The sequence below is a fragment of the Mus caroli genome, unplaced genomic scaffold (genome assembly GCF_978045245.1).
Source record: "Mus caroli unplaced genomic scaffold, Mus_caroli_1 scaffold_17, whole genome shotgun sequence".
In the NCBI taxonomy this organism is placed as follows: domain Eukaryota; kingdom Metazoa; phylum Chordata; class Mammalia; order Rodentia; family Muridae; genus Mus; species Mus caroli.
The window spans coordinates 17,374,627-17,387,072 of NW_028227272.1; the positions used below are offsets into that span (position 1 = coordinate 17,374,627).

A 12,446-nucleotide genomic window follows, 5' to 3' on the forward strand; every position below is an offset into this window, starting at 1 on the left:
TGCATCCCGTTCTACTAGACCCGCCCCCTGGACTCACGCAGACTCTGCTTTCTTACGTCATCCCTGCGCATGCTTCTTGGGATGAGGGGTGCGACTTCAGGGTGGGGAGGAAGGGCAGGGAGGCGGTCCTAGGCCCAAGTCTCACCACGACTGCGCAGATTGGATCCCGAGTGAACATGGCGACTTGCGCTGATATCCTGCGAAGCGAGTTCCCTGAAATTGACGGGCAGGTCTTCGACTACGTGACCGGTGAGCGAAACTGAATTAACTGCCTGGGGAGGCCGAAGTGGAGGTTGTGGGGGAAGACTGAGGGCGGACAGTGCAGCAGACCGCTATCTGGTCTCTCCTCTGCGTGACCTCTTATCTTGAGGGCCAGTGGGGTCTGGACCCCCGAGTGAGCTGTACAGACACTGAAACTGCTCCTATATCCGCCCTACCCGGTGTCTGTCTTGTTCTGCGGTACCCGGCTCAGGTGTCTTGCACAGTGGCAGCGCGGATTTCGAGTCTGTGGATGACCTGGTGGAAGCTGTCGGGGAACTATTGCAAGAAGTGTCCGGGGACAGCAAGGATGACGCTGGCATTAGGGCTGTCTGTCAACGCATGTACAACACTCTACGCCTGTAGGTGCCAAGGGAATAAAGTTGATGGGCAAAGAGAGGAGAATGGAGTACAAACGAGGGGGAAGGTCTGAAGGCTGTAAATCTTTTCTCCCAAGTGACTGCTTTCTCTCTCTACCCACATAGGGCTGAACCGCAGAACCAGGGAAACAGCCAGGTGCTACTGGACGCCCCCATCCAGTTGTCGAAGATAATGGAAAACTATGGTGAGAGTGAGGGGAGATTGAATTAGCTGCCTTCTGCCTCCACCCCCAGCCACCACCTCGCTGCAGCTCGGGTCCCTCCATCTCAACAACAAGGCTTGTAGGAGCTAGCGGTATTTTTGTGAACATAAAAGCTTGTGATGGAGAATGGGGGCTGGAGGGCTCTCCAAGCTATTGTCTGTAGTAGGAGGCATACAGACCTTGAAGCTGGTTTTGCCAGTTTCATACCTTAACCAACATCGTGGTCTTAAAAGAGTACATTAGGCTCTTCTTAAATGTGAGATCTTTTTGCCCTTTACTTCAAGGCTAATAACTGTCCATGTCAGTGTTATAATGCTATCTTTAAAACTATTCTTGGTTCTTGTTAGTCACTCAAAGTCTTCATTTCCCTTCTCTCATGGAGAAGGTGACTGCTTTTCTTATCACTTACAGACTGTGACACCAAACTTCCAGGACTGCTAAAGAGGGAACAGTCCTCGGTGAGAAGTGGGAAGGGGCTGTGGTGGGTGTGAGAGTTGACCGTCTACTAAATAGTGGGTGTATCTTTGGGCGAGATTTCTGGTGTGTCTTTCCCTACGTGTTTGCTTATGTATCGTCATGGGTAAGTTTAAGGGTTTGTTTGCAGTAATCTCTGGAGTTCCTTTTTGAACTTGTGCCCTAGTATGAACTGGTTGTGTTTGGAATTCACTCAGACAGTAAATGCGAAGAAACTAGAGAAGGCTGAAGCTCGACTGAAGGCAAAGCAGGAGAAGCGTTCAGAGAAGGAAACGCTGAAGACCAGCAACCCTCTGTGAGTTTGGGAAGAAGGGCTCTAAGTAGGAAGCAGGGCAGATTCTGGTATGGAAGGACTTTCGGGAGCCCTAAAAGCTGTCCGTTTCTCTTTTAAAAAGAGTCTTGGAGGAGGCGTCAGCTAGCCAGGCAGGCAGCAGAAAAGAGAGTCGATTGGAATCATCCGGCAAGAACAAGTCCTATGATGTGCGAATTGAGAACTTTGATGTCTCTTTTGGTGACAGGTGAGGGAATGGCCAGTGGCAGGATCTTTCTAATTAAAGGAGAAGGAGCTGGGGACTGTTTAGTGGGACTCAAACAGTGTTAAAGTTCTTTTGCTTCTGTTTCTAGATGATTCTTCATCTCTTTTTCTTGCCACCCCTTCAGGGTACTGCTGGCTGGAGCAGATGTAAACTTGGCATGGGGCAGACGCTACGGGCTGGTGGGACGCAATGGTCTGGGGAAGACAACATTGCTAAAGATGCTGGCTACCCGGAGCTTGCGCGTCCCAGCCCATATTTCCCTACTGCATGTGGAGCAGGAAGTTGCTGGAGATGACACTCCTGCCTTGCAGAGTGTGCTGGAAAGTGACACCGTACGAGAGGACCTGCTACAGCAGGAACGGGAGCTCAGCCTCAAGATTGCTTCTGGCAGGTGAAGGCTTTAGGCTTGAGGGTATAAGCAGTAGCTCTCTGTCCTGGTTGGTTTGTGTGAACTTGACACAAGCTAGAGTTATTTGAGAAGAGACACTTTAATTGAGACAATGCCTCCATAGATTGGTCTGTGGCAAGCCTGTATTGCATTTTCTTTTTTGTTTTGTTTGGTTTTTTTGTTTTTGTATTTGTTTTTTTATAATAATAATTAATAATTTTATTTTTTTATTTTATTATTTTTTTATTACGTATTTTCCTCAATTACATTTCCAATGCTATCCCAAAAGTCCCCCATACCCCCCCCCCACTTCCCTACCCACCCATTCCCATTCTTTTGGCCCTGGCATTCCCCTGTATTGGGGCATATAAAGTTTGCAAGTCCAATGGGCCTCTCTTTCCAGTGATGGCCAACTAGGCCATCTTTCGATACATATGCAGCTAGAGACAAGAGCTCCGGGGTTCTGGTTAGTTCATCATGTTGTTCCAACTATAGGGTTGCAGATCCCTTCAGCTCCTTGGGTACTTTCTCTAGCTTCTCCATTGGGAGCCCTGTGATCCATCCAATAGCTGACTGTGAGCATCCACGTCTGTGTTTGCTATTGTATTTGTTTTTGTTTCTTTTGAGACAGGGTTTCTCTGTGTAGCCCTGGCTGTCCTGGAACTCACTTTGTAGACCAGGCTGGCCTTGAACTCAGAAATCCGCCTGCCTCTGCCTCCCGAGTGCTGGCATTAAAGGCATGCGCCACCAAGCCGGGCTTGTATTGCATTTTCTTATTTGGTAATCGATGTAGGAGGACCCAGCTCATTGTGGGCATAGTGCCATCCAGGCTACTGGTCCCGGGTTCAATAAGCAAGCAGGCTGAGGGAGTCAGTAAGTGGTGTTCCTCTGTGGCTCTGCTTCAGTTCCTGCCCTGACTTTCCCCAGTGATGGAGTGTGACCTGAGAGTTATAAGATGAACTGAATCCTCTCCTCCCCACGTTGCTTTTGGTCAGGGTGTCTCACCACAACGATAGAAACCCTGACTAAGACACTGTCCCCTAGAGAGTGTCTCCATAATTCATGCGGCCTCCCTAGTGAGCCGCAGAACTTGGAATTTGGCCTGTAGAACTATAAAACTCTGATTGTCCCTGCTTTCCAACCTAGAGAATGCAGGATGCCCGCTTGCACTGCCTTTACATAAGCTGGTTGGGTCTTTTTCCTTCCCAGGGCAGAAGGTTCAGAAGCTGCACAGCTGGCAGAAATCTATGGGAAGCTGGAGGAGATTGAGGCAGATAAGGCACCTGCCAGGTAGGTAAAGCCCCACTTGGTCTCCTGTGTAGTTAGCTGCCCCCTCATTTGATCTGTTCCAACTGGATTCTTCCAATTCTCCTTCCCAGAGCATCAGTCATTCTTGCGGGCCTTGGTTTTACCCCTAAAATGCAGCAGCAGCCTACCAGGTGAGTGAACCCTGCTGTTCTTGCCATTCAATACTGCTGGCTCTGCACCTGCCTGCTAGCCATGTTGAACACACAGCGCTAATGTGAGTCTGTTGTCATCAGGGAGTTCTCAGGCGGCTGGAGGATGAGATTGGCCTTAGCCCGAGCTCTCTTTGCCAGGTGAGTCCCCAAGCCTGAGCACCTGTGGCTAGAATGTGATGGGATGCCATAATGAGTCTCTGGCCATAAAACCTCACACCCTGTATTCTTTTTTTCATAGGCCAGACCTTCTGCTGTTAGACGGTAAGTTTGAAGGAGCTACACTAACTTCAGAGCTAGACAGGGATGATAATATCCTTGTTCCTGGTTCTCCACTCTTTATCGCCACGTATGTGTTTTTCCTGCTTCCTCTCCAGAACCCACAAACATGCTGGATGTAAGGGCCATCCTGTGGTTGGAGAATTACCTGCAGGTAAGTTTTGGGAAGGCTCTGCAGTGGGTCTGGAGGAAGTCTGCCTCCGAGACACTGGGGGCTAGTTCCTCTTCCAAACAGCCTGCCATCCTGTTATTCCTCAGACGTGGCCCTCCACTATCCTAGTTGTCTCTCATGACCGAAACTTCCTGAATGCCATTGCCACAGACATCATCCACTTGCATAGCCAACGGCTAGACGGTTACCGAGGGGACTTTGAAACCTTCATCAAGAGCAAGCAGGAGCGGCTTCTCAACCAGCAGCGAGAGTATGAGGCCCAGCAGCAGTATCGCCAACACATCCAGGTGTGGCGGGGGAGGCAGGACTATGGTCCCCTCCCTAGGTGTCAGAGTTGGGGGTAGTGAAGGAGCATGCGTGACCAGTGCCTCCTTCTCCTGTAGGTTTTCATCGACCGTTTTCGATACAATGCAAACAGAGCCTCTCAAGTGCAGAGTAAACTGAAGATGTTGGAGAAGCTGTGAGTACGAAGTCCTTGAGCAGGCCCTGACTCCTCTGTATCCATCCGTCCCAGGTCTCCCCTTAGCTAGCAGCCAACTTTTACTCCAGCATTAAAGCAGAGTAGTCTACACTCATCTGGCCTAGGCATCCACAAAGTCTCATTCATTGTCTGTCCCTGTATGTGCTTAGTCTTCCTTTTTTTCCTCCTCATACTGAAGATGAAGAATACACTTAGGGCCTAGTGCAGACCAAGCCTCACCCTTGCCTGGCTCCTCTACTGTCCTGCTTTCTAGGCTCACCCGTGTTGTCATGTTGACATCGTTTCTTCTTGTAGAACTCTGCTCCCTTTCATGAATCTAACACATTGTGTTTATTGAGTCAGGTGATAAGCATTAGGTTATCCCAAAAGTTTGAGTTTTAGGACTAATGAATGATACTATGAACTTTCTAGGGGATGTTGGGCTGAGACCAAGTCTCAATCTGTAACCTCTACTCACTGCTAGTTCACAATAGACCTCCTGCCTCAGCCTCCTAAGTACTGAGATGACAGACGTGAGGCACCACTGCTGGCCTGCTATGAACATTTATGTACAAGTGTTTTGGTTTTTGTCTTTTAAAGATTTTTATTTTATGTGTATGAGTGTTTTGCCTGCATGTATGTAAACGTGTGTGTATGTGTGTGTCTGGGTGTCTGGTCAGGTGCCAGAAATGGAAGCTGAGTCCCCAGTCACTGAAGTTGACTGATGATGTAAGCAGCTATGTGGGTGCTAGAAACCAACCCTGGGTGCTCTTCGGGAGCAGTAGGTGCTCTGGAATCACTGCTGTCTCTCCCCTCCAGCCCCCATGTACGAGTTCCTAAGCGGACATTGGCTTTTGTTTTACTCAGATACATATCTAGGAATGGATTTGCTGGTGTGTATGGTAATTTCACTTTTGAGGGGTTTTGGTGGTGATGTTAAACAGTTGCACTGTATAGCCCAGGCTAGCCTGGAACCCACTTGTAGACCAGGCTGGCCCTGAACTCACATCCTCCTTGTCTTCGCCTCCCAGGTGCTAGAATTAAGGCCACCACAGTTGACCCTAATGTTTAACTTTTTAAGGATCTGCAGGTGTTTTGAGAGCGTTTTGTAGTTTAAACTGGGCTGTTTTGTTTCTGTTTTGTTTTGCTTTTGAGATGGTATTTTACTGTGTAGCTCTGGCCGTTCTGGGACTCAGTCTGTAGACCAGGCTGGCCTTGAATTCAGTGATCTGTCCACCTCTGCCTCCCAAATGGCCTTAATTCTCACGTGACCAAAGATGACCTTGAACTCAAGGCCCTCCTACCTTCACCTCCCAGGCACTGAAATTATGGGCATGAGTCACGGCGCTGGGATTGTGGATTGTGCAGTGCTAGAGACTGGATCTAAGACCCGCCTGTACTAGGCAAGCACCCTAGCGACTGAGCTATATACCTCAAACCCCTTCCAGACCAGCTTTGGTTTTTTGTTTTTAATAAATGTTTATTTTACATTGGATACACTTAATACAAATCTCACTAGAAAGTGAGTATAGCCAGGCAGTGGTGGTGCACACCTTTAATCCCAGCACTCGGGAAGCAGAAGCAGGTAGATTTCTGAGTTCGAGGCCAGCCTGGTCTACAAAGTGAGTTCCAGGACAGCCAGGGCTACACAGAGAAACCCTGTCTCGAAAGAAAAACCAAAACCAAAACAAAACAAAACAAAAAACCCCAAACAAACAAAAAAGAAAGTGAGTATAGTTCATATTAGGTTTTTTTTTTCATGAATTTTTTTCTTTACTTATAGAGACACAATTACATCATTTCCCCCTTCCTTTTCCTCCTGTCAAACTCTCCCTCCTTGTTCTTTTTTCACTTCATAGCCTTTTTCTCTTTTTTGTTTTTGGTGTTTTTGAGACAGGGTTTCTTTGTGTAGCCCTGCTGTCCTGGAACTAACTTTGTAGACCAGGCTGGCCTCGAACTCAGAAATCCACTTGCCTCTGCCTTCCAAGTGCTGGGATTAAAGGCGTGCGCCACCACATCCGGCTAATAGCCTTTTATTATGAATTGCTGTTACATCTGGGTATGTGTATGAATATATCTCTGAATATAGCTTGTTTGGTCTGTATAGTGTTAGATATGTTTTCAGGGCTGACTATTTGGTATTGGATAGCAACTGGTGTGCTCTGTCCTGAAGGAGACTTCCTCCTCCTGCTCTCAGTATTCCTTGGTTGCCTGTAGTTTTTTGCTTGGGTTGAGGCCTCAAGTCCCTTCACACCCACCCACTCACACACCCACCCGAATACACCCACACTTTGGCGTCTTCATATTCAGCTCTTGTCTGGGCAGTCATGTTGGTGAGACTTTATGGGTGTAGCTTCTGACAGTGCTAGGAAACAGTCTCGTAGCAAACTCCCTGATCCTCTGGCTCTATCCCACCCCTTCCTCCTTAAGGTTCCCTGAGATTTATAGGTGCTGCAGTGACTGGGTTCCACATCTCTGCATCTTGATTGGCTGTCGTTTTCTGTAATGGTCTCTGCTGCATAGAGAAGTTTGCTTGATGACTCTGGAAAGGGTTGGGAAGTCTGGCTGGATAGAACGGTTGGACGCAATGCAGAAGGACTTGTGTGGTTGCAAGTCCGGACCAGTCATTTTGTTTTTAGGTTGAACAATCTCTCATTTTGTAGCCCAGGCTAGCCGTGAGCTCCAGGTGTGTCTACTTCCCACATGCTGGCATCGTCACTGCTGCTCTTGGCTTGCCAGACTGTGTTAAAACAGACACATTGTTTCACATGCCTGTGGGAACTGACATCTTCCTGTCTTTGCCAGCACTTGTTAACTCTTGCAGTCTTCCTCATCCTACTGCATGAGAAGCAACACCTCATCACAGTTTTGATAAACAGGTCCATGACTGATGTCTCGCTGAGGGCTTAACCTTGAATCTTTCTAGAATTCTGGGAGAGAAACTAAATTCATCAGGCTTACCACTCTGACATGGAAACATTTATCACTGGATATTAAGGGTAAAAGCTACCCAGAAAAGACTGGCAGCTGGGGTCACACACCTGTGGTCTCCGAATTAGAGAAGACTAAACTCTAAGGACTTCCAAGTTCAAGGCCAACTCAGGCAACCTAGTGGTCCTTGCTTCACATGTGCAACATGCAGTTAATAACACAAACTTAATAACACCTACTTAACATTTTTTAACATTTTTTAAAAATAAGTTGACTGAGGCAGGTGGATTTCTGAGTTCCAGGCCAGCCTGGTCTACAGAGTGAGTTCCAGGACAGCCAGGGCTATTCAGAGAAACCCTGTCTCAAAAAACCAAAATAATAATAATAACAATAAGTTGAAAGATGGGATTTTTTTTTTTAAATTGGGGAGCCATTCGGCCAGGAGACCTGCCTGCAAACCTGATGGTCTAGATTTCACCCCCAGGACTCATGGAGAAGGAGGGCAACCAGCTCCTGCTGTTGACCTCTGACCTCCACATGAGCACACACAGGCAGACACACTCAAACAAAAGTAGATGTAGCAGTTTCTGGGTTATTTTTGTTTTTTGGTTTTTTTTTTTTTGGTTTTTCGAGACAGGGTTTCTCTGTTTAGCCCTGGCTGTCCTGGAACTCACTTTGTAGACCAGGCTGGCCTCGAACTCAGAAATCCGCCTGCCTCTGCCTCCCAAGTACTGGGACTAAAGGCGTGCGCCACCACGCCTGGCTGGTTTTTTTGTTTTGAGACGGAGTCTCATCAGTGGCCCTGGCTGACCTGAATTTCCTGTGTAGATCACACTGGTATCAAACTCACAGAGACCCATTTGCTCTGCCTCCCTAGTGCTACAGTTAAAGATGTATCTTACCATGCTTAGAAAATAAATGTAATTACAATTATTTTTTTTTAGCTTGGAAGAGATGTCTCAGCAGTAAGAGAATGCTGCTCTTGCAGGAGACCTGGCTTTGGTCTTCAGCACCCACAGGGCAGGTCACAACTGTCTGTAATTCCAGTTCCAAAGGAACGGATACCGTATTCTGACCTCACGGGCACTGCATACATACGTGTGGTACACAGACATGTCTTATGTGTATTGGTGTTTTGCATCCATGTATAAATGAAAATGTTTTTTTTTTTAATTTACATGTATTTTTTAATTTTTACTACTTGGTTTATTTATTTTTGTTTGAAACTACATACTCTCCATGTATAGTCTTAGCTAGTCTGGAACTTGCTATGTAAAACATGTTGGACTTGAGCTCAAAGAGATCTGCCTCCTTCTGCCTCCCAAGTGTGAGGATTAAAAGCATGCACCACTACACCCAGCTTACATTTTTTAAAATTATTTATTTTATGTGCATTGGTGTTTTGCCTGCATGTATGTCTGTGTGGGTGTCAGATCCTGGGAACTAGAGTTACAGACAGTTGTGAGCTGTCATGTGGGTTCTGGGAGATGAACCTGGGTCCTTTGGAAGATCAGCCAGTGTTTTTACCAGCTGAGCCATCTCTCCAGACCAAGATTATGGGCTGTTTTTGTTTTTTGGGTTTTTTTTTTTAGCTGCAAAAAAGATGTTTGTCTTTTTTTTTTTAAGATTTATTTATTTTATGTATGTGAGTACACTTAAGAGGGCATCAGGTCCCATCTCTGCAGCCCTGATTGTCGTTTTTAACAGATAGTGTAGAGGAGGGGTATACTGAGTATCACCAGACGGAGGACATGCAAGGCTGAGTCTAAGCATTCACTTGTGTAAGAGAAACACATTTCTTTTTGTTAAGTTTTGTTAAATTTTGTCATTTTGTTAAGTCGGGGTCTCCCTACATAACACAAAATTTTTACATAGGCTGGCTTCAGCCTCCTAAGTGGTAGGATTGTGGGTATGTTCTCACACTCAACATAAAGTTAATTGTTTTACTGCTTTTGTGTGTGTGTGTGTGTGTGTGTGTGTGTGTGTGTGTGTGTGTGTAATGGACTTTGTTATGATATAAGTTTTATTAGGATTTCTTCCGAGAGTATGGGCAAGGAGCTCTTTTCAGAAGATCACTAGTGGCTACACTACTGAAGAACATGTCTTTTCCTCTCCTAGCAACCGTTAGTTGCCTCTAAACCCTCAGTGACAGGAGCTCATGATCAGCCCCTTCAGCCTAGGCGCAGACTCGTGCACATCCAGAGCAGTAATCCCAGCAGTCTGGCCAGGGTCATGGCCAGGTCAAGCCTAGAAGACTTGTGTTCCATAACACTCCACCCCGTGCTCTAGCTCCAGCTCCTTCTGCTGTCTCTTCTCTTCCTTGTGTCCCTGAGCCCTTGAGGGGATGTTACATCCTGTTTATGTTTAGACTCAACAGTGACTTGCCATCAGCACTTTGACAAGTTAGTAGTCTCTGTAGTTACTGCTTCTCAGATTGTAGCTGACTAACCTATGGGGATAAACATAGTTATTTAGAAGGCAATTGATTGTCACATGGTGATGATTTAACAAATAGCTGTGCCTTTCACACTAGAGCTAATGACCTCTGGGGGGCCTGGTTTACAGTACAGATGCAGGTCCCTCCTGTGGAGCAGGCCTCACTTCCAGTCAGGCAGCAGTTGATTATCCCATCATAGACTTGCAAGTGAGCACTCCTGGCCTGTCTTCAGTAGTGCAGCACACAGACCCATGGTGGCAGTTCTCCCCAGCAGCCTGCTGAGCACCTCCCAGCACCAAGGGCTAGCCAGCAGGAGCTTCGTTACCTGTGTTGTTTTCTGACCACCAGCTTGCAGGGAGGTAGCCCAGCCCTGGCACTGGGACTTTAGTAACCTGTAGGCTCTTGGATCAGCTGTAGCCACACACACAGTTTCTCTGTAGCCCTGCTGTCCAGGATGACTTGGAACTCAGAGATCCCTCTGCTTCCCGAGTACTGGGTTAAAGGTGCGCACCACCACCACCACCACCCAGGTTAAACTTTAATTTCTTTAATTAGCTTAATAAGCATCAGGTTTCCTTGTCTTTTCTATGCATCTTTTCGTTTTTTCCATACATTAGTTCCATACATTTTAACCCTTCCCCCTCATCTTCCCTGCTTAAACTTTTCTATCCAAAGTGTTTTCTTCTCAGCTTTGATATCTTGTTAAAATAATCATTTCTCCATCTCTCCTCTCAGACCTGAACTAAAACCGGTGGACAAGGAATCCGAGGTGGTGTTGAAGTGAGTGCTAAGCCGGGGGAGCTGACGGGGAGCTGACAGGGGCTTGCATTCCCCGCTGCCTACATCCACACTCCACCTAAGCTGTGGGAGCTTGCATTCCCGGCTGCCTACCTCTGCACTCCACCCTTGCACCTCCTACAGGTTCCCCGATGGATTTGAGAAGTTCTCACCACCAATTCTGCAGCTAGATGAGGTGGATTTCTACTATGATCCTAAACACAGCATCTTCAGTCGCCTGTCTGTCTCTGCTGATCTTGAGTCCCGCATCTGTGTGGTATGGTTGCTCTTTTGTTGAGTGCCCTAGGAGTTGTCTTCCTGAACAGGCGTGGATTGGGCCAGTCCTGACGCAGTATAAGCTGGAGTACAGAGAGAAGTGGACAGGGCCTAGACAAATTTTGTAAATTGAGAGAGCAGTGATTTACCTTATTGTCCTTGGTTCTGAATTAGGACAGTCACAAGACATTGAAGCAAGAACATAGGCTAAGGCTCAGGGGGATTTTTTAGCTTGATTTTAGGGAAATTTCCTTTTCCTCTAAAGGCAGGTAAAGGTTGGGGAGATAGCAAGTTAAAAGTACCTTCTGCCCAAATTTGAGGGCCAGATTCAGTCCCCAGCTCCTCTAGTTCCTTAGATAGAGTGTTTTGGTTGTAAGGCCAGGACTACCCGGGCTGCTCTTCCTCCTTCCCTTCTGTGTCCCTACATGCACAGTCACTAAGCTCATGCTTCCTACAGGTTGGGGAGAATGGGGCTGGGAAATCTACTATGCTGAAGCTGCTCATGGGGGACCTGTCTCCTGTTCGGGGTATCAGGCATGCCCACAGGTAATGGATTCCCCCCATGAACTGTATGCACACTCACCTCACACACATTCAGCTGCCTATACTACTCCACAGCCCATAGGTAATGGACCCCACTCCATGAACTATACGCACACTCATACACATTCAGCTGCCTATACTACTTCACAGCTGTGCTTCCTACCTTCATTTTTGCCTCCAGGAATCTGAAGATAGGCTATTTTAGCCAGCACCACGTGGAACAGCTAGACTTGAATGTCAGTGCTGTGGAACTCCTGGCTCGAAAATTTCCTGGTATGTTGGGGTACAGTTTGCAGTAAGTGTTTTACCTGACCCTTGCAGCTAGGCCTGTCTTGGGTCAGTCTAGAGACGTCTCCCTAAGTCTAGATCTAAGAACATGGGCACTGAGAAGGAGAACCTAGGAAGTAACCAATGAGTTGGGTCAAGAGCTAATCTAATGTTGGGGCCTTTTCCAGGGCTACCTGAAGAGGAATATCGTCACCAATTGGGCCGGTATGGCATCTCTGGAGAACTGGCCATGCGTCCTGTTGCGAGCTTATCTGGGGGCCAGAAAAGCCGGGTAGCCTTTGCTCAGATGACCATGCCTTGGTGAGTCTATTTGGGGAGGGGAGGAATGTCTTGCCTTTTCATTTCTCCTTCCCAGTACAAAATGATTCTTTCTTCTTTGTGCCATAAGAATTCATTTTCTACCATCTTATAACAAGTGTTCTCCCTTTCAGCCCCAACTTCTATATTCTGGATGAACCCACAAACCACCTGGACATGGAGACAATTGAAGCTTTGGGCCAGGCTCTCAACAACTTCAGGGTGAGCATATCCTTGCCTGCTCTTCTTCCTTAGGGCTCTGCACCCTTGGTATCTTATCCCTTGAGCAC

General features: G+C 47.1%; 1 protein-coding gene and 1 long non-coding RNA gene across 4 annotated transcripts in view; one reads left to right on the top strand and one right to left on the bottom strand.

Moving 5' to 3' along the window:
- Positions 1–12,446, top strand: part of Abcf3 (ATP binding cassette subfamily F member 3) — a 13,716-nt gene continuing 1,270 nt past the window's right edge. The window contains exons 1-20 of one of the 2 annotated variants that reach the window (XM_021184732.2): positions 1–249; positions 473–620; positions 744–823; positions 1,253–1,299; positions 1,513–1,610; positions 1,711–1,833; positions 1,976–2,242; positions 3,449–3,529; positions 3,619–3,678; positions 3,781–3,837; positions 3,938–3,960; positions 4,074–4,129; positions 4,234–4,434; positions 4,531–4,607; positions 10,711–10,755; positions 10,897–11,029; positions 11,486–11,574; positions 11,753–11,844; positions 12,027–12,159; positions 12,291–12,378. In XM_021184732.2, coding sequence (XP_021040391.1) covers positions 177–249; positions 473–620; positions 744–823; positions 1,253–1,299; positions 1,513–1,610; positions 1,711–1,833; positions 1,976–2,242; positions 3,449–3,529; positions 3,619–3,678; positions 3,781–3,837; positions 3,938–3,960; positions 4,074–4,129; positions 4,234–4,434; positions 4,531–4,607; positions 10,711–10,755; positions 10,897–11,029; positions 11,486–11,574; positions 11,753–11,844; positions 12,027–12,159; positions 12,291–12,378 — 1,971 coding nt within the window. In that variant the 5' untranslated portion in view covers positions 1–176. Of the gene's footprint in view, positions 250–472; positions 621–743; positions 824–1,252; positions 1,300–1,512; positions 1,611–1,710; positions 1,834–1,975; positions 2,243–3,423; positions 3,530–3,618; positions 3,679–3,780; positions 3,838–3,937; positions 3,961–4,073; positions 4,130–4,233; positions 4,435–4,530; positions 4,608–10,710; positions 10,756–10,896; positions 11,030–11,485; positions 11,575–11,752; positions 11,845–12,026; positions 12,160–12,290; positions 12,379–12,446 lie in introns of those variants that run through there. The other variant, XM_021184733.3, reaches the window with a different exon arrangement.
- Positions 10,975–12,446, bottom strand: part of LOC147000601 (uncharacterized) — a 24,213-nt gene continuing 22,741 nt past the window's right edge. The window contains exon 3 of one of the 2 annotated variants that reach the window (XR_015045761.1): positions 10,975–11,139. This is a non-coding gene — a long non-coding RNA (uncharacterized LOC147000601). The remainder of the gene's footprint in view (positions 11,140–12,446) is intronic. The other variant, XR_015045760.1, reaches the window with a different exon arrangement.